A 24,783-nucleotide genomic window follows, 5' to 3' on the forward strand; every position below is an offset into this window, starting at 1 on the left:
ATTACAAGATTCCCTAGGAGTATTACCAAAAAATCATGCTGTAGGTTAGATGCCAGTTCCCCCCAGTAACCGTAACCACAAGATTCTATTGATATTTTAGCTATTATTTCCAGAGGCTCTGATACTTTTTAGCACTTTCTGAAGATATGTTTAAAGTGGTATCTTTATGTCTACAGGTACTAGTTCCAATAAACTACTTCTATAAAGGAAGTAAAGAACTAGAAAGTTAGGTGAAATTCTTCAATACCTTAGGGGCTTAGGTAAACATCAATACTAAAAGGCCCTTAAGATAATTACACAGCAGTGATATTCATTCCTTGCCATTTAAAAGATCTCTGGTCAAGTTTTTGCTTAATATAGGTTTGTACTTACAAAATGAACAGAAGAATGCAACATCAGGTGCTCCCATCATATTTGTCCCTATAATGTTTGTGATAAATTTCTGTTCAAGGTACTCTCATATCCCATGATACTGCACCAAAATACTTTGCTTAAAATAAATTATGCTCATTTTATTAAAAAAAAATCCCAAATATGCTGCAAATGTCACTACCCACTGTGCATGTCTGCACAGGCTCCAAACAATTGGTGAATTGGTGAGTGGCGACAGAGCATTGGTTGTTATGCACTGGATGCTTCAGGAACCACTTATCAGTAATACCCCCCCAATTTATGGTTATCAAAAGTATGCAACTGCAAATGTATATCAACATTTCCAGCTATTAATGCCAAAGTTTCCTCTGGCCTTAATAGAAACACTGTAACTTTCCCGTTAGGTATAATGGGAAATCATGGTGGTTTACATAAGTTTTGGCCTATGAAAAGACTCTGTAATCACTTACAGGCTTACAAAGGGGTTTATTTTATAAAATAAGTACTAAGTTTTTTGAAAATCCTATTCTTTAGTTAAGTTTTATAATTCTACATTAAATGATCTTCTAAGTTTATAAAACTTACTTTATCAGACTTTTCTTTGAGAAAAGACCCTACTGCAAGTATTGCAGAACTACACGCAATAGGACAATCACAGCAAGTAAGAACTCATTTTTTGTGTACTTTAAAACCACTATAATTAAAGTCTATTAGTCATGATGGCAATTTTGTTATGAATATGAAAATATAGGCCATACTAGACATATTATTAGGAATAAACACAATAGCTATTTTAGAATAATAAAAACACATCCCTTGCACTCTCTTCCCATTCTTTTTAATATATTTATTGATTATGCTATTACAGTTGTCCCATTTCCCCCCCACACTCCACTCCATCCTGCCCACCCCCTCCCTCCCACATTCCCCCCTATAGTTCATGTCCATGGGTCATACTTGTAAGTTCTTTGGCTTCTACATTTCCTACACTATTCTTACCCTCCCCCTGTCTATTTTCCACCTATCATCTATGCTACTTATTCTCTGTACCTTTCCCCCCCTCTCCCTCTCCCACTCCCCTATTGACACCCCTCCATGTGATCTCCATCTCTATGGTTCTGTTCCTGTTCTAGTTGTTTGCCTAGTTTGCTCTTGTTTTTGTTTTAGGTGTGGTCGTTAATAACTGTGAGTTTGCTGTCATTTTTACTGTTCCTGTTTTTGATCTTCTTTTTCTTAGGTAACTCCCTTTAACATTTCATATAATAAGGGTTTGGTGATGATGAACTTATTTAACTTGACCTTATCTGAGAAGCACTTGATCTTCCCTTCCATTCTAAATGATAGCTTTGCTGGATACAGTAATCTTGGATGTAGGTCCTTGCGTTTAATCTTGGGTAATGTAATTATGATGTGCCTTGGTGTGTTCCTCCTTGGGTCCAGCTTCTTTGGGACTCTCTTGAGCTTCCTGGACTTCCTGGAAGTCTATTTCCTTTGCCATATTAGGGAAGTTCTCCTTCATTATTTGTTCAAATAAGTTTTCAATTTTTTGTTCTTCCTCTTCTCCTTCTGGCACCCCTATAATTCGGATGTTGGAACGTTTTGAGATGTCCTGGAGGTTCCTAACCTCTCGTCATTTTTCCAAGTTCTTGTTTCTTCATTCTTTTCTAGTTGGATGTTTGTTTCTTCCTTCTGGTCCACACAGTTGATTTGAGTCCCAGTTTCCTTCGCATCACTATTGGTTCCCTGTACATTTTCCTTTGTTTCTCTTAGCATAGGCTTCATTTTTTCATCTGGTTTTCGAACAGATTCAACCAATTCTGTGAGCATATTGATAACCAGTGCTTTGAACTGTGCATCCGATAGGTTGGCTATCTCTTCCTCGCTTAGTTGTATTTTTTCTGGAGCTTTGAAGTGTTCTGTCATTTGGGCCTTTTTTTTTTTTTTTTTTTTTGGTCTTGGCGCTTCTGTTACTTTAAGGGGCAGAGCCTTAGGTGTTCACCGGGGCGGGGTAACGCTGGTCGCTGTGCTGTGACGCTGTATGTGGGGGAGGGGCCCAGGGGGAGCAATGGCGCCTGCTTCACTCTCCTCTGGCTTTCAATCTTTCACTCCGCTACCCACAATCAAACTGGGCCCCTCTGGTGCTGGTTCCTGAGTAGGTGGGCTTGTGCACACTCTAGGCCCCTGTGGGTCTCTCCAACGACCTCTCCCGTGAGGCTGGGAGTCTCTCCTGCTGCCGCCCCAACCCCCATGGGCATTTTCAATCAAAGGTTTGAGGCTTTATTTCCCCCCGAGCTGTAGCCCTGGGTTGCGTGGTCTGCTTTGCTCCCCGCCATTCGTCCGGTTTATCTATGTTCGAATGTGGGGCTGTGGTGTGCTACCCGCACTCTGCCTGCCCCGCTCTCCACCACTCCGAGTCCGGCCCTCTGGGTTTATCTGTGCAAATGTGTGGCCGCAGGGTCTGCTAGTGCTCGGACTGCCTCCCACACTCCGCCAGTCTGGGTCCTGCCACAGCTACGCGAGTCCTCTCCACCCCGGTGCCCGTCTCCGCCCCTCCTACCGGTCTAGATGAATGTTTATTTTTTATTTCCTTGGTGTCGACCCCCTTGCCGTTCGATTCTCTGTCAGTTCTGGTTGTGCGAGGAGGCGCAGTGTGTCTACCTACGCCGCCATCTTGGTTCTCCTCTCTTCCCATTCTTTATATTAAAAAGAATTGTTTTGATTTTGTAAAATCCAGAAATTATAGCTGGCAAAATTAAAATGCAGATTCCCAGGCCTTCCCTGCCATTCTTTATATAAATATACCCCTTTCTTCTAATAAATATAAATATGTACTTAAAATTTTTAAAATTGTATTTAAAATTTAGTTTAGTCCTAACTATGAGGGAAGGAATCTAGTTATTTTTCCCAAATGATCAGGCAGTTTTTTCTGTCCCAACATCATTTATTGAACAGCTAGCCTTTCTTTTTTTATTTTTTAAAGATTTTATTTACTTATTTTTAGAGAGGGGAAGAGAGGAAGAGAGGGAGAGAGGGAGAGAAACATTAACACGTGGTTGCTTCTCGTGTTTCCCGTACTGGGGACCTAGCCCACAACACAGGCATGTGCCCCAGACTGGGAATCGAACCAACGACCATTTGATTTGTAGGCTGGCACTCAACCCACTGAGCCACACCAGCCAGGGCTACTACCCTTTCTCTAATTTAAAAATAGTATCTCTATCATATAGTAAATACTTATTTATACTTGGATCTGTTTGACTTTTGTTCATTCATCTCAATTTATTCCTACACTGCTTTATTTTATGTATACTTTATCATGGAGTAAGTAAGCCCTATACACCTCATTACTTTTTATTGTTAAACTATGTCTAGTTATACTTCCATGTTTATTTTTTTAAAGATTTTACTTGCTTACTTTTAGAAAGCGAGAAAGGGAGGGAGAAAGAAAGGGAGAGAAACATCAATCGGCAGCTGCCTCTCCTGTGCATCCTGACTGGGGACAAAACCCTCAACCCAGGCAAATGCTCAACCAGGAATTGAACTGGCAATGCTTTGCTTTGTGTGATGACATCCAACCAGCTGAGCCACACTGGTCAGGGCATCCACATTTATATGTAAGATAGTATGTATGTGTTTAAATTCTCATATCATTCCATTTAAATTTATTAAAAGTACAGAAAACTTAATTAATATGGCAAGTAAAGCCTTCCCAATACTTTATTTCTGTATCTGGGAATAAGATGTTTCTCTAATTACATATATTATCTTATTAGGTCCCTCTATTACTATTTGTATTTTTCCTCATAGAAGTTGGTCTTATTTCTCATTATGTATTTTATTCGTAATTTCTATTTCTCATTATTATGAACATCATATTTTATCCTCTTATCTAATCAGTAGGTTAGGTTAGAACAACTATTGACTTTTGTACATTTTACATTTTCCCTCTAATTTAAGTCCCTTATTAGTTCTAGGAATTCACTTTTCAGTGAATTCTTAATTCCAAGTAGAAAGTCATGGCATTGACAAATAATGTTAATTTTAATATGTGTGGCCTCATTCCTTTTTCATGTGTTCTGATTAAGCTAAAATTTCCAGAACAATGCTGAACAGCACTGACAATAGGCATCCTTATTTATGGTTTTAATAAGAATTCTTCTGGGCTTTCATATTAAGGTTAATGTCGGTTATTGATTAAGTTAGCTAATATCTGGTCATGTTGTAAGTGGTAGGCACTATGCTAAGGGCACTGCATACATTAAAAATTTATGCACAAGAAAACAAATATTTCTTATTTTGGGGTAGTGAGACTATTTTATTTCTTATGCTTATTGTATTTCTAATTCTTCTATAATAAATCTTTAGAATATTATAAAAAATTATTTTAAATCAATATAAATAATAGTAACTACAGCTATTTCAAAAGTGAAATAGACAGAATTATGTTTAGCATTAGCTTGATTTTACCCTCAATGGCTTTAAAAAATAACTGTCTTGTGATTATGGTATCTTTCTGAAATGACTTCACATTATTTTTATTTAAAAGTAAATATCCAGCCCTGGCTGGTGTGGCTCAATGAGTTAAGCACCAGCCTAGGAACCTAAAGGTTGTCGGTTCAATTCCCAGTCAGGGCACATGCCTGGGTTGCAGGCCAGGTCCACAGTTGGATTGATGTTTCACACACAGCTATTTCTCTCCCTCTCTTTCTCCTGCCCTTCCCCTCTCTCTATATTTAATTAAAAAAATAAACACCCACATAGAGCAGTAAGTTAATAACATCCACTTTGGCAGCAGATAAAAACAGATATGAAATCTTGGGACCACTTAAGCCTGTAAGACTGGGTGAGGGAAGAAAAAGAAATAGGATAGTTTAAGAAGCTTATTTAAATGCAGACCTCACAAGCTCCAGGGATTCTGTTGTAGGAGTTCTCAGAATCTACCTTTTTAAGCACTCTAGACTGTTTGCAGGTGGTCCACAATGACAACTAACTACTGCTCTAGATCAGCAACTTTCAGCCTTTTTCATCTCATGCACACATAAATTACCAAAACTCAGTGACATACCAAAAATATGTATTTTTTGCTGATCTGACAAAACATGCATATAATTTTGATCCATTTATCCTGGGACAGCTATTGTGTTGGCTGTTGTCATTTTCTTTGACAATCTAAGGGAAAAGAGGTCAGTGCCTCTGACTAAATAGTCTGGAATTATACATTAAAAAATTTTTTTAATTGATTTTTTTTTTTTTTTTTGCTGACAGGAACAGAGAGAGAGAGAGCCTGAGACTGAGAGAGAGACACAGAGAGAGAGAGAGAGAGAGAGAGAGAGAGAGAGAGAGAGAGAGAGAGAGAGACATTGATTCGTTGTTTCATTCCAGTTATTTATGCATTCGTTGGTTGATTCCTGTATGTGCCCTGTTCAGTGATCAACCCTGAAACCTTGGTGTATCAGGACAACACTCTAACCAACTGAATTATCTAGTCAGGGCCTAAAATTCTTTCAGCACATTGGCTGAAAATCATTGCTCTAAATCCTGTGAGGATGGTAGGAAAGATGCAAGAGCATAATGAATAGTTTGTTTTCTCAGCTGTTAATTCAAATTCATTAAGGAGAGTTCATCTTCAGTGATGACTCTGGGATTAATTTGATATACTACAATATTACTATATAATTTATATTATGCTTGCTTTGTAAAAAAATATGAAACTTACAGAAGGTTCACTCCTTCAGTTTCATAATCTATGAATTGTAAAGTCTAAATAGTGGATATCATTCAATAATATACTTATTGTAACAGCAATTAGAAGAAAAGTTTTAAAACAACCAAATAGAAATTATACATGTGATTTATAAGCTGCAAAAGTTCTTATATTCAGAGAAAGACAAAACCACTATAGAAGTTTAGAATGAAAATACTTGAAGGAAAAAATAGCTTACCTTGAGATAACTGTGTTTTTACAGATCTTGTATCCTGTGTAAAGGCTGAACCAACTGCACTACTTTGGGATAAGGTACCGCTGTTTGATGTTTCTGTTCCAAAGGATGTCAAGGAGCTTCCAGCTTTAAGAGTTTTTTAATGACAAAAAAATATTTTTTTTAAATTTTAAATTTTTCAATTATATACAGTAACATACCATTTTAATAATTTTCACCACCCTCCTGTATCACACAAATTAATCCTAGAAATTAATGAAAATGCATTAAAAATTAATTTGAGAAATCTGACAATATTGTATAGGAGAAAGGCAAGCCAGTATATTCTTTAGAATCCCAGATGCAAAAATTTTTCTAACATATGTCATTCTGTTCTAAGCAGTTGTGCAGATAAGACAGCAGGGACCCACATCAGATAGTAGTAGCAGAAATGGTACATTCTACACCAACAATAAGGTTCAATAATTTTAATACCAAGTATCTGCACAAATAGCCAAATAAGCAGACAAGTCTATGAAGTGCTTTCCCAGCATTTCCAAGGTAACAGACAATGGACTTCAGTCTATTTTAATGCTTCTACTTGGGATGGCACTGTGGGGCTGCAGTCTGCCTACAGCAGGGGTGTCAAACTCATTTTTACCAGGGGCCACATCAGCCTCACAGTTGCCTTCAAAGGGCCAAAATAATTTTAGGTCTGTATAAATGTAACTACTCCTTAACTATTAAGGAGCTGAAATTACATTTGGCCCTTTGAAGGCAACCACAAGGCTGATGTAACCCCTGGTGAAAATGAGTTTGGCACTCTTGGCCTACAGCAACCACAAAGTTTTGGTAATGCAAGTAATAAATTCCTAGAAAGGGCTCAATTCTTTGCTATGCTAGGTTAGGACAATCTTCTTTAAGTTTCTACAGTACTTACAGATCATTCACTTTTCATATGCTGTGCTGTCCTCTTACTTACTATTTAATTTACGTAGGTTTTCTCCGGGAGGAACTATTCCTTTAGCCCTTCACCCTCCCCGAAATTCAATCTAAAGACGGCAGCCAGAGAAATCTTTCATGGAACTCGAATACTGCATAATCATATTACTACAATGCTGAAAGCTTTCCACTGCTCTGAAAAGGTCAAACTACCTACACACCTCCCCCCATATGCCTACTTCTTTTCTTACCACTTTCCTTATTTTCACCAGTCTACTCCACAGATTTATCCATCTACTCTCAAAATATTTGAAGACTATATTCATGCCTATCACAATCTTCTAATTTTTAAGCTAGGCAACTCCTGTTCCTTTATCCATGACTCACCCTCACATGGTATTTACTCCCCGCCCTTTGTCTCCTAAGTTAATGAATAGCCATCCTAAAATGGAGCATCAGGATCTAGCACAGATCTCAGATGAGAACAAATGGGACTCTCTTGCAGGTGCGATCCAGTCAGGCTGTAGCCCCAGCTAGCTGAGGAGAGGCCTAATATAACCTCCCACAACATGTCCAGAAATGTTGGGACAGTGCTCTTAGTAATTCTGTGGGAAGCGGAATTCATCCCATTATTCCTACTATTTCTGGGCAATGATCAAGACATAAGCCACTCTGATAATGTATGTCCATGTTGTTGTTTCCTCACCTGACTCAACCTCCCACTGCTTCCCCCCAGTTAGCAAACTCTTCTGTATCCTCCATCTCTTCTCTCAGTTGGTCACACCACATCCACATCCCTTCCCCCAGGTCTGCTTTTATTTCAAATTATTATTTTTTAATATATGGTGTGAGGGAAGGGTCAATGTAAATTTTTCCCCAAATAGATATCCAGTTGCTGCAACATCATTTGTTAAAAACATATCCCTGGCTGGTGTTATCTCTCCATACCTGCCCCTCTCCTTTCTTGGAGAGTGAATAAAATCTTTATTCTCTTAAAAAAAACAAGCCACATATCCCCATGTCTAGGGCCCTGGCAAGGAAGCTCAGTTTGCTTAGAGTGTCATCCCGATATGTCTAGGTTAAGGGTTTGATTTCCAATCAGGGCACATACAAGAAGCAACCTATGAATGCATAAATAAGTAGAACAAATTGATGTTTCTCTCATGCTCTGTCTTGAAGAAGAAAAAGACGTCCCCCCTATCCAATGTACTATACTGGCATCATTATTTTAAATCAGTATTTAAGTGGGTCTATTGCTGTATCCACTATTCTTTTTTAAAAAATATTTTGATTATGCTATTAGAATTGTTCTGACTTTCCCTCCTGTCCCCCGCTATACCCAACACCCCTATGCCATCAGGCAACCCCCCAATATTGTCCATGTCCTTGGGTCATGTGTACAAGTTCTTTGGCTACTTCATTTCCTATACTGTACTTTACATTTCTTTTTTTTTAATATTTATTTTTTAAAAATTTTTATTGTTATTCAATTACAGTTGTATGCCTTTTCTTCCCATCCCTCCACCCCACCCCAGCTGAACCCACCTCCCTCCCCCTGTACTTTACATTTCAATGGCTATTCTATAACTATCTATTTATACTTCTCCATCCCCTTGCCTCTTCACCCATTCCCCCCCTTCCTCCTCCCACCTGGCAACTAATTTCTTTTGCTGCTTTTAAGATCCTCTCTTTAACCTTTGGCCTTTTAATTATGTGTCTTGAAGTGAGCCTCTGCATCCATCATAACTGGGACTCCGTGCTTCCTGGACTTGCAAGTCTATGTCCTTCACCAAATCAGGAAAGTTCTTTCACTGTTTTTTCAGACAGATTGCCAATTTCTTGCTCCTTCTCTTCTGCTTCTGGCACCCCTATGATGTGAATGTTGGGCCTCTTAAAGTTGTCCCAGAGGCTGCTTCTACTACCCTCACTTTTTTGGATTTTTTCTTCTTGTTCTGTGGTTGTTTTTTGGTTCCTTATGTTCCAAATCATTGATCTGATTCTCAGCTTCATACACTCTACTGTTGTTTCCCTGTAAATTGTTATTTATTTCAATTACTGTATCCTTCGGTTCTGACTGGGTCTTTTTTATGCTGCTGAGGTCCTCACTGAGTTCCTTGAGCATCGTTATAAACAGTGCTTTGAACTCTGCATCTGATAGATTGCTTATCTCCATTTCGTTTAGCTCTTTTCCTCGAGTTTTGATCTGTTCTTTCATGTGGGCCTTGTTTCTTTGTCTCCTCGTTTTGGCAGCCTCCCTGTGTTTGTTTCTATGTATTAGGTAGAGCTGCTTTGACTCCGTATCTTGTAGTGTGGCCTAATGTAGTAGGTGTCCTGTAGAGTCCAGTGGCACAGCCTCCCCTATCACCCAAGCAGGGTATTCAAGGTGTGCCCTTCATGTGAGCTGAATATACCCCATTTTGTAGTTGAAACTTGGTGCTGTTGGCAGATTAATGGAGGGATTTATGGCCAGCCAGCTGCAAGGACTGGCTGTGATCACTGACCACTAACCTCTGCCATCTGTGGAGGATGAGCGGTGCAGGGGCACAGCAGTGGTGCTCTGAAGCTGCCCACTGGATGTACTGGCCCTGGGGTTTCCTGGGTGGTGCAAGCCAAGGTCAGCCCCCACCTGTGTTTTGCCCAGGGCATCCTACCTGAGCTGGAAAGCAATCTGAGATGGCTGCTGCTTCTGCTGGGAATGGAGGTCCCAGGTGAAACCAAGCTGTGAGTCTAATCTGGCTGCCACTGGAGATAACTGAAGCCAGCAGTTGCTTCTTTGATAGCGTTTAGGGGCCAAGACCAGCCATTCTTCTGGAAAAGCAGCTTGGGTGGGCCCGTAAGTTGGGTGGGGTAATTAGAGCCTCTGTGGATCTCCAAGGTGGGTCACACAGTGTTAGCCAGGTTGATGGGAGTCTCAGATACAGCAGCAGCCTACTGACTCTGTGGGGTTTAGCAAAGAGACCATGGCCTCTCTTCACCTCAAGCCAGACACTTCGGTCTCTCCCTGTATACCACTGGTGCCCTTCAAGCTGTTACTGCAGTGCTGGAGCTCAGAGGGAGTGAGTCTGAGTAGGTGATTCCATGTGTGGGTTCTTTACGAGGAACTGCTTGGGGCTCCAGCAGTTTCTTCCACCAACTCAATCCCTGCTGTTTTCTGCAGCCAGAACTTGTGGGGACTTATTTCCTGGCACTGGAATCCTGGGTTGGTGGGCTTGGTGTGGGTCTGGGACTCCTCATTCTGGAGATATCCCTCTCAAATTTTTGTCCACATGGGTGTGGGGCCAGCCTGTTCTGCGTCTGCACCCCTCCTATCAGTCTGGATGGATGTGGTTTCTTCAATTCTGTAATTGTTAGACTTCCTGATTTCTGTCCTTCCTGAGTGATGTTCTATATTTTAGTTGTAATTTTGATGTAGCTGTGTGAAGAGGTGAGCCATGTCTGCCTAAACCACCATCTTGACCAGAAGTCTGTACTCACCATTCTTTACTCTTGTGTATTTGTATAAATAATTCACAGTTCTGATTACTATAAATTTATAGTAAATCTTGAAACTGAGTAAAAAACGTCCAATTTTCTTCTTCTTCAAGACCATTTTGGTAATTCTAGGTTTTGTACTTCCATAAAATTATTAGAATCAGTGTGTCAATTACTATCTTAAAAATATCCGATGGGGCCTTTGTTGGTATGGCTCAGTGGATTGAGTGCTGGCCTGCAAACCAAAGGGTCATTTGTTTGATTCCCAGTCAGGGCACACATGCCTGTTTGTAGACCAGGTGCCCAGTAGGGGGCACTCAAGAGGCAACCACACATTGATATTTCTCTCCCTCCCTTGCCCTCTCTCTAAAAATGAATCTTTAAAAATATATCTGATGAGAATGTGATTAGGGTTATGTTCAATCTGTAAATTAATTTTGGGGAGAAATATCTTAAAAATATCTAATCTTCCAGCACATAAGCATGAATTAACTTTCCAATGATTCAGATCTTTAATTTCAGCAATATTCTCTGGTTTTCATTGTAGAGCAGTGTTCTTAACTTCAACACTACTGACACTTTGGGCCAGATAATTCTTTGTTGTGAGGGGTTGTCCTGTTGTCCTATACGTTGTAGGATTTTATAGTATCCCTGGCTTCTATCCACTAGATACTAGGAGTAGCCTCCAGGTTGGACAATAAAAAATGTCTCTGTATATTACCAAATTTTATGACATTTTTTCAACAAACCAACTCCTGGCTTTGTTGATGTTATATATATTTTGGCTTGTTTCTATTTTGTTGATTTCTGCTTTTAAAAATTTTCTTCCTTCTTTCTAGCTTCGTAAGCTGGGAAGCTTAGGACACTGATTTTAAAACATCCCTGTGCTCTACTACATGTACTTAAAGGTATGAAATTTTCCCTAAATAATGCTTCAGCTCCACTCTTTTTTTGTATATTGTATTTTATAATCATTAAATTAATAAATATTTTCTAATTTCCCATATGATTTCTTCTGATTCATTAGTGGCTTACAGGTTTGCTCAATTTCTAATTATTTGGGTATTTTCAAGTTATCTTTATTATTAATTCCTAATTTAATTTCTTTATGATTTGATAAGATACCACATACAAGATTTTGTCTGGAAATCTTTGTCTGGAAAAAGTCTAAACACTGTTAATACAACAGGAATGGTTTGTGTGACATCGATGTAACCTGGTAAGCCAAGGGGCGTAGACTGGAATGTGCATGTGTGAACAATGACTTCACTGTACTAGTCGGTGGGAGTGGTACACTGTTGAGTGATCATGTGTACTGCGTGGCCACTGGTTTCAAAATGACTGAGCGAGTAGAACAATGAATCTACATCAAATTTTGCGTTAAACTTGAACATTCCTCGGTGGAAACTATTCTGATGATTCAGAAGGCTATAGCTATGGGCGACAGGTGATTGGCAGCTTCATGATGACAACGTGCCTGCTCACGCATCACACCTCATGCTGTTTTTTGGCAAAGCATCAAATCACCCAGGTGACTCAGCCCCCCTACAGCCCAGATTTGGTGCCCTGAGACTTCTGGCTTTTCCCAAAACTAAAATCATCTTTGAAAGGGAAGAGATTTCAGAATGCCGATGAGATTCAGAAAAATACCACCAGGCTGCTGATGGACATTGAGAACTGTGTGAGGTCCCAAGCTGCCTATTTTGAAGGGGATTAAGGTGTTACTGTCCTATGTATAATGTTTTTTGTATCTTGTATCTTCTTCAATAATGTCTCTATTTTTCACAGTATATGGCTGCATAATTTCTGGACAGATCTAGTACACTTTCAATCCTTCTGGATTTAATGTAGCTTGTTTTATGGCCAAGAGTTGATCTATCCTACCGACCAGTCTATTTTTACTTGAAAAGAAACTTTTCTACAATAGCTGTGTGTTCTTTTATAAAAGTTAAACACACATTTAGGATTGTTACAGCTTCCTAATGAATTGCCCCCTGTGCCATTATGAAGAATCCCTCTTTATCTCTGATAGTACTTGTGATCTTTAAGCTATTTTGTCCGATGTTCATTTATCTAACAGTTTTCTTGTCATCACTGTTTGTGTAGTACATCATGCCTATTTCTTTTACTTTCTTTCTCTTATAAACAGTGCATTTTATAAGCATCATATAACCTGATGTTGTTTTCATAAAAATTCAGTTTGATAACCTCTGACTTTTAACTAGAATGTTTAATTCCTTTACCCTTTACAAAGTACATTAAAAAAAAAACTTTCATAAAATTTTGTTAATTTTTGGAGAGGCAGAAAAAAGAGAGAGATACATCGACTTATTGTTTCACTTATTTATGCATTCACTGTTTGATTCTTGTATGTGCCCTGATGGCAAGTTGAATCTGCTAGCTACCTTGCTCTAATCAACTGAGATATCCGACCAGGACCACTAAAATACATCTTTAAAAATCCTTTAGTCTGTCACCCATAATGCATGAAATATCCTCCTGGTTTTACGCTAACTGTAAAATTCATAAGCATGTCTTCTAAGTATTCATCAAACTCAGTGATTAAAAATTAACTTGTACAAAACACTGGAGACCTAAAAGAATCATTGTGCAATATGGTTCGACTATTTAACCAGCTAAAATGTACCCGCCTATCTGTTTGTTCAGCCAATATTCCTTCATCTTGCCCATAACAGTATTATGAGGCTTAGCAGGCCATGGCTGCTTTGTTGCTTGATACAGTGTGAGATAATTAATTTTTCCTAAGCATCCATAAATTATTAAAGTCAATAATGAGCTAATCTTTGCATATAACAATTATTTTAGCTTAAATTAAATAGTGCTTTAATTCCATCTGGTACATCATTCCTTTCAATGTGTGATTATAGCTGTTTCCCCATAATCTTGCCAAAAGAGAATATACTCAAACTTTTGGGTTTTGTCAGAATGACAGTGAAAAATGGTGTCCTGATGTAGATTTAATTTGTGTATCTCTTATTATAAGCAAGATTTAAGCATCTTCCCATGTTTAAGGGACATCTGTATTTCTTTCTATTTTTTTTTTTTTTTTTGAAAAAGGCAAAGTTAGTTCTTAACCCTTGCTCATTTTTCTGTTGGGTTGTAGTCCTTTATTTTTAAAAGCTCTATAAGGATATTAATCCTTCATGAAATAAATTGCAAATAAAACTATAGAAAGACTATAACAATATGTGAAAATTAAAGTGGAAAAAATTTTTTCCTAATCAAATAGCAATAGTGTAACCCTGATTTATTTAAACTTTGATTTCAAATCAGAATACTAGGCCCAGCTGGGTAGCTCAGTTGGTTAGAGCATCGTCCTGATAAGCCAAGGTTGTGGGGTTTGATCCCTGGTCAGGGCCGTACAAGAATTCAACCAATGAATGCATAAATAAGTGGAACAACAAATCAATGTTTCTCTCCACCTTCTCCCCTCAAATCCATTAAAAAAAATCAGAATACTAGGAACCAAAAATGAAAACAAGAGACATGATTTAAAATCTGGCTTAATTTGTGCCAACACAAACTCTGAGTTAAATCCTTTTCTATAAAACATCTGTCACCTTAATCAACACTGCAGTTTTTCTATTCATTTAAAAACTTTTAAATATATATTCTCAAATTAGCTGCTCCACAAATTATCCTATCAATACAGAAATCAAACAATCTAAAAAGAATCTGCCACTGCAAAAATTACTCTAATACAGAAAGCACAACTAAAATCCTCTGCCTTTGTGATACCTAAAAAATACTAAAGCAGCAACCCTAGTAATATTAAAATTAGATAAAATCATTCACAAGGAACATATATTTTCACCACCACAAAATACTTTAATTAGAGGGGCAGGATCTGAAGAATGGCAGAGCAGTATTTACTATGTAGACACTATGTGCTAGGCCCTGATCAAATGCTTTCTACATACACATATTATGTCATGCAAACTTCATAGTAATGTAGGAGGTTAAGTATTGGTTTGGCCAAAAAGTCGGTTTAGTTTTTTTCCATAAAATAAAAGACACATTTTATTGATTTGGATACTTTGAGTATGTTGGCTATCTCCCACTATTGGCTTCTAGTAGGTAGAGGCTAGGGGTGCTGCTAAACATCTTCCAATGCAGAAGACAGCCCCACAGGCAAAGAATCATTTGGACTAAATGTCAATAGTACCAAGAAATTTTGCAAACCACTTTTGACATGTTCAATCAGTCACAGTACCTTCTCCACACACTGCACATATCTTTTTTGCATTTCAGTTGTGTTTTACCTTTCTTGAAATAAAGCATAATACGCTGAAAATGCGTATTTTCTTCCATCTTTGGTATTAAAATGGCTGCACAAAAATTCACCAATTTTGAAGTTTTTAAAAAAATGCACACTGATGTTTACAGTTGTCACAATACAATCTAACAAAATTGTTTCGAATGAAGTTATAGACAACTAGGCACTACTAGAACCACTTTATGGAAAAAAACTAAATGAACATTTTTGGCCATCTCAATACAATAATAATTCCAGTGTTAGCCAACTATTCAACTTAGTGAAAGGAATTTCAAAAGGATAATATAATTTGCAACTGTCTCTTATTTGAATCCTAAGAATAGGGTTTTAACAGTTATAGCTAACATAGAGTACATACAGATGTAACATGTATAAATTAACTTTGGTCTTACTACTTAAATAGGTTTGGGAGGTACATGAACCAAAGTTACATTATTTCACCTATTCAAGAGTAAGTCTAAAAGGAATTAAATATTTACAGTTTTTAATTTGAAACATGTCAAACCTATGTCAAAATTGAAAGTGTACACCCGAATACTGATGTATTCCTTATCTACATTCACGGACTGCTAACATCTCGCCAGGCCTATTCTGTTTATTCATTTCTTTATACCATGAAGCATACACTTATCTTTCGTCTGGATAGAGTACAATCACCCTTAAACACTTGAAAACCATCATTCCAAAACAAAAACATTCTCCTCTAAGAAAATTAACAATAACACCATCCAACATTTAGTCTGTACTCAGTTTCTCAGTAGTCCCTATAACATTCTTTATATCAACTTTTTACAAAAATCCAGATCCATGCCGTGGTTGGAGTAACTCCGTGGATTGAGCGCTGGCCTATGAACCAAAGGGTCACCAGTTCAATTCCCAGTCAGGGCACATGTCTTGGTTGCGGGTGCACGAGAGGCAACCACACATTGATATTTCTTTCCCTTTCCCTCTCCCTTCCCCTCTGTCTAAAAATAAATGAATAAAATCTTTTTAAAAGAACTTAAAAAAACATTCAATGAAATTTGATAATTGGATATATCTAGGTTTTTTTTAAAAAGTGTATTCTGAGAGATTATTTTATTTATTGATTTGAAAGAGAAACATCCATTTTGTTGTTCCATTTATTTATGCATTCATTGGTCATAAACTTGGTGTATCACAAAGATGTTCTAACCAACTGAGCTACATGGCCAGGGCTGAGAGATGACCATTTTAGAACCACTAGTCAATAAGGACATTAAATAAAGCCTTTAATACAATAGGCTTTAACATAAAGGAACACCAAGCAAGATGTCTGAAAATTTGTGGTAAGAAAAAAAAAAGAAAGATAAAAGCTAAACATACCAACACCAACAGCACCAAACTGCTGCCCAACTAATGAACTGGGACTGAACTGACTGTAAGTTGACATCCTGCCAAAAGGTCCATAGGAACCCACTGACTGGAATGAAGAAGTAGACGAGCCTAGTGAAGACTGAAGAAAAATTGTGGGTTATTTTTCCAGGCTCTAAACAACACGCATATAATGGAGAGAAATTTGGATACTTACATTTTTAAGAAAACTATTAAATTATAACTACTAGATACAAAAGCAATCATAACTTAAAAGATACACTTAACATTACAACAGTTGAATAACCTTCTAATTTCACAATTTATATATACAGTTGACCCTTGAACAACAGGAAATTGAACTGTGAAGGTCCACTTACATGCAAATTTTTTTCAATAAATATAGTTGGCCCTCCATATCTCTGGTTGGTTGAAACCACACATGAAAAGGGCCGACTGTATGCATCATTCTAAGCCGTTTTATATAAAGGACTTGAGGACCCATGGATTTTAGTATCTACTGGTGGTCCTGGAACCAATCCCCTCTGCAATCTGATGGACAACTGTACTTAAGTTTTGGGGGAGTCAAAGCTACATGTAGATTTTTGACTGTGCGGGGATTGGTGCCTCTGAGTTCTGCATTGTTCAAGGGTCTAATGTATGTGCCAATTATACTCAATATGATTTATAAAAACTTTTTTCTACAATAAACCCTTCCTTTGAGTAAATTGTTTCAAAGCAGATTTAGGAAGAACTAAAGAAAAGTTATTTGAATATCAAGTAAAGTAATTGCTTAAAAAATATATAAGAAAAATCACAATAGGTTATAATGAGTTTTAAGTCTGGTGCTGACAAATAAGACATCTCACTTTTGATTTTACTCTTATTTTTGATATTTGAGGTATACTTTAAGTTGACAGGAAAGAGATGCAAACAAACTATCCCACACAAAAATTTAATTTTTAAATATAGTTATCAAGTTAAAGAAAAAACTTAAAAACCTTAACTTACTGAACCTGAAATATAATTTAATACGTATATATACAAAGTTTACATATAAACTTATCTTAATACATTCATAATATAAATATGAAGTGTACTAATAACTACTGGGACATAAGCTCACTGATGGCAAGACCCTGTATTTGTATTCACTGCTAGTATCAGGTGCTCAATAAATACTACCAAAAGGATGAGTCAAAAGATGAAAAGTCAAAATTTATGGCAGTTAGAAGAAGTTACTCAATACCATTTTGATCTGTGCTCTTGATTTTTCTCATTCCATAAAACTGATTACTTAAATAACTGGTTCCCTGGAGAATTACCATACCTACCTACCTACCTACCTACCTACCTTCCTACCTATCTGACAGGTACCATCACTCTTTGGTGTAGGCCAGAGATTTTCAACCTTTTTCATCTCCTGGCACACATGAACTAATTACTAAAATTCTGTAGCACACCAAAAATACCTATTTTTTGCCCATCTGACTCCCCTCCAAAAAAGAAGTATAATTTTGATCCATTCACACTGGATGGCTACTGTTATGTTGGCTGTTGTCATTTTTAAATTTGACAATATTAGGAAAAAGAGGTCAGTGTCCCTAAGTCAGGTATTGCAAGTTTTAAAAATTCTTGTGGCATATAGGTTGAAAATCGCTGGCATAGGTGGCTATTTTTATTAGAATGTGTCTCTTCTACCTCCATTTAAAAAGTTTAGGTCTTCTCAGGATTCCTTCACATTTACTTCCTCAAAAGTAAGACTTAAAAAGAAGAGGATACATGAGAGTAAAGAATTTCTCCAGTTTATGTTACAACAATCAAATTCACCACTTTTTATTAAAAAGCTTATCTGATATACAGGAAAAATAAATAGTAAGTGTTAAAAGGTCTTTTTCCTTTTTTCTCCTTTAATTTCATATTAGAAAAGTTCATGAAGTATTTTCTTTTAATAACTAGAAGACAAAGCCTATGAAAGATAATATAGGAGGACCCAGCAGAAGTAACACATGTTTGAGTGTGGTTGGTAGGGTAATAATACATAGTTTTAATTTGAACATTTCACCTAAAATGTCATATGGTATACTTGAATCTGATTTTGTTATGTTACAGAATTACATGCTTATGGTTTTGTAATTTAAAAAGGGGTATTATTCATGACTTACCATGTATATATTTTAAGAAATCTGTTTTGTGGAAGGCTAAGATTTTATCACTCACAGCACAAAACAGTAAAGTTGATTTAAAAGTATTACACTGATAAATTAATAAACATATTTTAGTGCAAAGACTTCTATTAAGGAAAAAGGCTGAGAAGGAAATGGATTCAGAGGAAAACTAAGGGGGTCACAAGCTTTTAATCAGCTATGCCCTCAGAAATACTCTTATGTGAACCTGCTTCCCCTGCTGTTATAATGACCATTTTTGTCATCCATAAACTTTAATTATTTTATTTTAACATTAAGATAAGCTTAAATCTCATTAAATGATTCATTTGATACTGTAAATATTAAACAAAATAAGGAGATTATTTTAGGCTAAAAAGTTAGGTCTTGTTATATACAGGTGGTCATGCCTTCAACAAGTTTGCACGTGACCTGGAAAAATGGACCACTGATAGAAAATAAGACTGCGCAGAATTAAAGCTTACACTCTCCAAACCACAAATGCCAAAGGGCAGCTAGTGTATATTCTGTTATAAGACCTGAATCCTGGGATGTGTCTTCTGTGCAGGAATCCAAGAAAGAGCTGGCTCTCTGAACCCTGACAGACAATTTCTGTATGCTTCCAATTAAAATGTAAACAGGTACTATAATGGACATCCTCTTTAATCCATAATTTAAAATCTTTTAGACATCATGTGCTTCTGTTTTTAATAAAATACACAATTCTTTTAGTTCTTTTACTGAGAACACGTAGAGTCTTCTTTAATGCCTTATTTAAGGAACTGAACATGTCTGTATGCTAAAATTTTTTTATGTTTGGCTATTTTCTAAAACATTGCATGTATAGTATATAATACACACACACACACACACATACATACATACATATAACACATAATATAAAGTGATTTAGCTTCCCCCACCCCCTTAAACCTAATAATCTTACCAAAGAGTAGCCATCACCACCTTGGTTTGTATTATGAACCATATGAGAATTAATATAGTGCATGGATCTTGGATTCCAGAGCCAGACTGCCTGGGTGTATTCAGATTGTGGTTCTACTGAAATCTCACTTGTAAACACTGAGAATAATTATAATAACCAAACTTAGAGGGTATTGACCTAGTGCTTCTCATGTAATTAGACCTCAATAAATGTTAGCTATTTTAACTGTTTTTGAAGAGAATATTTTATGATAAAAATAAATTCCTCAGCTCTTTCTTACTTCATTTAGTCCCTTATGATCTGAAGAGAAAAACCTAGATGAAAACATTATCCAGGTATTTTAGGTATCTAGGGAACTAGAAAATGGTAAGCTATATGAGCATTCAACTGAGAAAATTAAAAAACCTGAAAACCCAGGGAGGGGCAAAAGCCAAGGCTAACTACATATGTATTAAGTTTATTTGAACTCCAAGACAAATTTACTATGAGTTACCTGAACAATAGCTGGGTCTTGAGGCAAAGAACATTGTGGTTTTGGTGGTTCACAAACAGTGAGGTCTTTAATATCACTTCCACGGAATATAATGTATTCAAAGACTTCATCTCGAGGTGGTATTGGACGATCTGTTGGTCTGTCTTCTGTACCAAAGGACCGCACTGTTAAGAATGAACAGAGAATATGAGACATGTGCCTACTTACCATATTCACATAGTGCCTCTTACACGTGTACTGTTTTAAGTACTAAGCAGTAGTTCTTAAATGTCATCCATGAGAAAGTATTCATTAATCTGTAGCTAAATAATTTGTTTTTTAAAAGAGGAAAATGAGTGGGCTTTGCCTAGAGCTAAATGTAGTGTTTAAAAGACTGTATTACAAGGTTGTGTTCTTTCTACATTTATTTATTTACACCTTTGGTACTCGTGGATAAGAGGAAGTGTTATAATGTCCTTTCTTTCATTGTTGATTTTTTAATGTCCTCATTCAGCAAAATAAAAAAAAATTGGAAACCTATATGATATTCGTGTGTGGGGGTGAGGGGCAGTGAATGAAGATTTACCTAGTCCACTAAATCCCAAAGTCTGGGAAACTGAACTTTGCGATTAAGAGAAGACAAGGAATGGAACATCTATCCTGGTGAGTAGTAGGTCACCTAGAATACGAGCCAAGCAGCTATCAGCTATTCAGTTCCTTGGGACAGCCTGAAATGCTTGGGTTACCTAAATTATGTATCTCAAAATTAAATGTGATTATTTTAACATTTAAGATAACAGCATTACTCAAAGTGAAATAGTGTACCACCTGTATAAGGGTAAACTAAAAAGATTTCTGGGATCCTATTCAAATATACTGAACCAGATTTTCTGATTTTCTGATTGTGACTGAGGGTCCACAAATCTGAACAATTCCCCAAGAGTTTCTTATGACTATTAAAGGTGCATGTTCACTGTCTTAGGAAAACTTCTGAAAGTTTCCATAGAAGTAGTTCCAGATAAGAAAGTGTGAAAATCATATATTGTCCATTTAAAGAGCATTCTAGAGGAGTAAACCCCTCTACATTGTTAGAAGTTTAGAATTTATGCATTTTTCCACAGAACTGATCCAGACAGAGCTAGATTGAAGGTAAATATTATTTCAGTTTAAATAATGACTTTTTTAATCCTAAAAATTACTTCTTGTCCTTCCTTATAAGGCTCCCAAGGAAGATGGTAGCATGAGTGTATAGGTTTGCTGAAAAGCTGAAAACTACACAAAATAAACAACAAAGTTAAAAATATCCCTAATCTAGGAAATGATCTCAAACTCGTACCATGAAATTTTGTTAAAAAGTATCGCCAGATGCTAGGATTCAGACGGAAGATGAGTCCTAGAAACCATATGTAACATGCCCTTAAAAATTTTCAAGGGCACCCACTAACGTGGTAGTTGGGGACAGAAACGCAGATGTGATAAGGCAGAAAACATGGATAAAGAGCGGAAACTCCCCTTCCCCAGTTGCCAAACAGTACTTTATTAGGGCAGGAGTAAGTGACAAGGTTCTACATTTTGTCCTTTGTCCAAAAGGAAGGCTAAAAAAAGTTAAAAAAAAAAAAAAAAAGACTAAGACTACAAATAAATCAATCTCCCTCCTAACCTCAGCACCACTACCACCACCAATGTATAATGTCCCAGTCCTCGGAAGTAATAGATTAGCTCATCCCAAAGCAGAGGAGGGAAAAGTCAAAGGCCACCCCTCCCCCCATAAAATAACAGAAGCTCCAATTAGCTTCCCACAGCCTATCAAAACTATAACCACATATTTAAAAGATTGCTCTATATTCTCAAGAAAAATAAAACTTTTATGATCAAAATAACACTGAAACGAAAACGTAGCATACGGATTTAAGAGAAAAACAGACAACACAAATACGACAGCAGAAGTAATAAATACATCAACAACAGAACAGTCAAAGCAGTAAAACCAATGCATTAACAGTGTTGAGAGAAGCAAACAAAATGTAAAGAAAAAGTATAGCAATCGAATGGTTAGAAAATGATTTTCTGTAGACCTAACAGTTAATTGCTATACCTGAGGAAGACAAGAGAATGAGAAAAAAATATGAAAGAGCAGAAATTTGCTGACATGAAGACCTAAATTTGATCAAAAGGTTTCACTGTACTTGCAGAAAAAAATTTAGTACACTATAAGACATATGGAGACTTATCCTTTGCTGTATCCAAACAAATAACCCAGAGAACTAGTGGTACCAAAAGATAAGAGATGAACAGTTAAGTTCATTTAAGCACATAAACATGTGACAATTTACTATGGTCCTAGAACAAATTGTAACTTTTAACAGTTCTGAAAAAGGTTACAGTTACAAAGTGTGACAAGGTAAGTCAGGACAGTCTTAGGAGACTTCTGAATCCTAAATCACAGTAACACATAACATTCTAACAAAAACTAGGAGATGAGGATGAGTGGAAGAAAGAGGAAAACACAAAAGGTAATACAAAAACCAATACTCTCATCTTCTATAGAGAGTCACTTGATAAAAATCATGTCAGTACAGTCAGAAATCACATTGTTTCACCCAATTTTCCCTAACCTATTATTTATTTTTTGTACTTGTAGGTAACAGTAACTAACAACAGCAAGCCATGGAAGAACAGTGTAAGATGCCCACACAACAAATTTCCTCTTGGCTCAATCTGCCTACATATTCAATCTTAAAAGTACTTCTTGCACGGTTCTCCCTGATGTTGATGCACTCTTCCAGCAGCGGCCTCAACTCTTCTTATACCCTTTTCCATCAGACTAGCTTCAATTTTTTTCTTTTAAGCTGACCAAACCAACTTAATCGTTGGGTATATTTTATATTTCACCAGCATTTTTGTTAATGTCTTCATTTCAATTATTTTTTAAAAAAATTTGTGATAACATAACATGAGATCTATCCTCTTAAATTTTTAAGTGTACAGTATCATAACTACAAGCAAAATATTGAAAAGTAGAGCTCTAGAACTTTATTACCTTGCTTAACTGAAACTTCGTACCTGCTGAACCACAACTCTTTGTTACCTCCAGCCCCTGGTAGCCACTATTCAACAGTATTTGTCTTGTAACTATGGAAAATAAATGGAAGCAGACTACTTTGGAAGTAACTGGGCAAGTGATGGTGAAGAGGTTCTGGTGAAGAGGTTCTGGTGAAGAGGGTACTTCAAGAAAGGGGGGGATCAGTCTTATGGAGACTCAAGCTCACCAAAATAACATGACTTACTGAATGAAATTTCTTACTTAAAATTCTACAATTCTGGTCAAACACACCCCTACAATATACCGATACATTATTTGCAACATCAAATACAACTACTGAGCTGACAAGCACAGTTGGTAAACCATTTTGGAATTACAGAGTCTAGTCAAATACTTGTAGCATCCATTGGGGTACTTCATAGAGAGGCTGGTAACTTTTGGTTAATGACATTTTGCATAGTGGATGGCTGTTACCATTCACCACCTCCTATCTCCATGATAGGCAGTATGGGTATGGCAGTCCGTGTTCTTAGGTACAGATTTCTGGTAAGAGGTGAGCAATAGAAACCTTGTCCTCCAAAAATTGGGGCTGCATGATTTGAACTGCTTGGCAATTCACCGAGGGGCCAGAACAGAGGACGGCTGTTTTTTTAACCCTCAAGGGTGAAAGCAGCTTCCCCTGTAGTGTTGGTGAAGGCATTTAAGAGAGATAGAATACTCCCCGCCCCCCAACAACAGCAGAATACACATTATTCTCATGGATAGACCATGTTACACCAAAGCCCTCAACAAATTGAAAAAGACAGAAATTTTACAAAGTATTTTCTCTGACCACAATGGAATAAAGTTAGAAATCAATAATAGAAAGAATATTGGGAAATTCACAAGTACATGGAGGTTAAACAACACGCTTTTTTTTAAAAAATATATTTATTGATTATGCTATTACAGTTGTTCCATTTCCCCCCCCTTCACTCCACTCCATCCTGCCCATCCCCTCCCTCCCACATTCCCCCCCTATAGTTCATGTCCATGGGTCATACTTGTAAGTTCTTTGGCTTCTACATTTCCTACACTATTCTTACCCTCCCACTGTCTATTTTCTACCTACCATTTATGCTACTTAAGTCTCTGTACCTTTCCCCCCTCTCCGCCTCCCACTCCCCTATTGACAACCCTCCATGTGATCTCCATTTCTGTGGTTCTGTTTCTGTTCTAGTTGTTTGCTTAGTTTGCTTTTGTTTTGGTTTTAGGTGTGGTCGTTAATAACTGTGAGTTTGCTGTCATTTTTACTGTTCCTATTTTTGATCTTCTTTTTCTTAGGTAACTCCCTGTAACATTTCATATAATAAGGGCTTGGTGATGATGAACTTCTTTAACTTGACCTTATCTGAGAAGCACTTTATCTTCCCTTCCATTCTAAATGATAGCTTTGCTGGATAGATCAATCTTGGATGTAGGTCCTTGCCTTTCATGACTTGGAATACTTCTGGCCAGCCCCTTCTTGCCTGTAAGGTCTCTTTGGAGAAATCAGCTGACAGTCTTATGGGAACTCCTTTGTAGGCAACTGTGTCCTTTTCTCTTGCTGCTTCTAAGATTCTCTCCTTCTGCTTAATCTTGGGTAATGTAATTATGATGTGCCTTGGTGTGTTCCTCCTTGGGTCCAGCTTCTTTGGGACTCTCTGAGCTTCCTGGACTTCCAGGAAGTTTATTTCCTTTGCAAGATTAGGGAAGTTCTCCTTCATTATTTGTTCAAAAGAGTTTTCAATTTTTTGTTCTTCCTCTTCTCCTGGCACCCCTATAATTCGGATGTTGGAACGTTTCA

At 37.1% G+C, this 24,783-nt stretch overlaps 1 protein-coding gene across 4 annotated transcripts in view; it reads right to left on the reverse strand.

Moving 5' to 3' along the window:
* Positions 1–24,783, reverse strand: part of LSM14A (LSM14A mRNA processing body assembly factor) — a 58,560-nt gene that overhangs the window by 13,301 nt on the left and 20,476 nt on the right. For all 4 annotated transcript variants that reach the window (XM_024577722.4, XM_024577720.4, XM_045185339.3 and 1 more), the window contains exons 2-4: positions 19,937–20,100; positions 16,345–16,474; positions 6,315–6,437 (exon numbers count right to left, since the gene is read on the reverse strand). In XM_024577722.4, coding sequence (XP_024433490.1) covers positions 6,315–6,437; positions 16,345–16,474; positions 19,937–20,100 — 417 coding nt within the window. The remainder of the gene's footprint in view (positions 1–6,314; positions 6,438–16,344; positions 16,475–19,936; positions 20,101–24,783) is intronic.

The sequence above is a fragment of the Desmodus rotundus genome, chromosome 12, assembly GCF_022682495.2.
Source record: "Desmodus rotundus isolate HL8 chromosome 12, HLdesRot8A.1, whole genome shotgun sequence".
NCBI classification, from domain to species: Eukaryota; Metazoa; Chordata; class Mammalia; order Chiroptera; family Phyllostomidae; genus Desmodus; species Desmodus rotundus.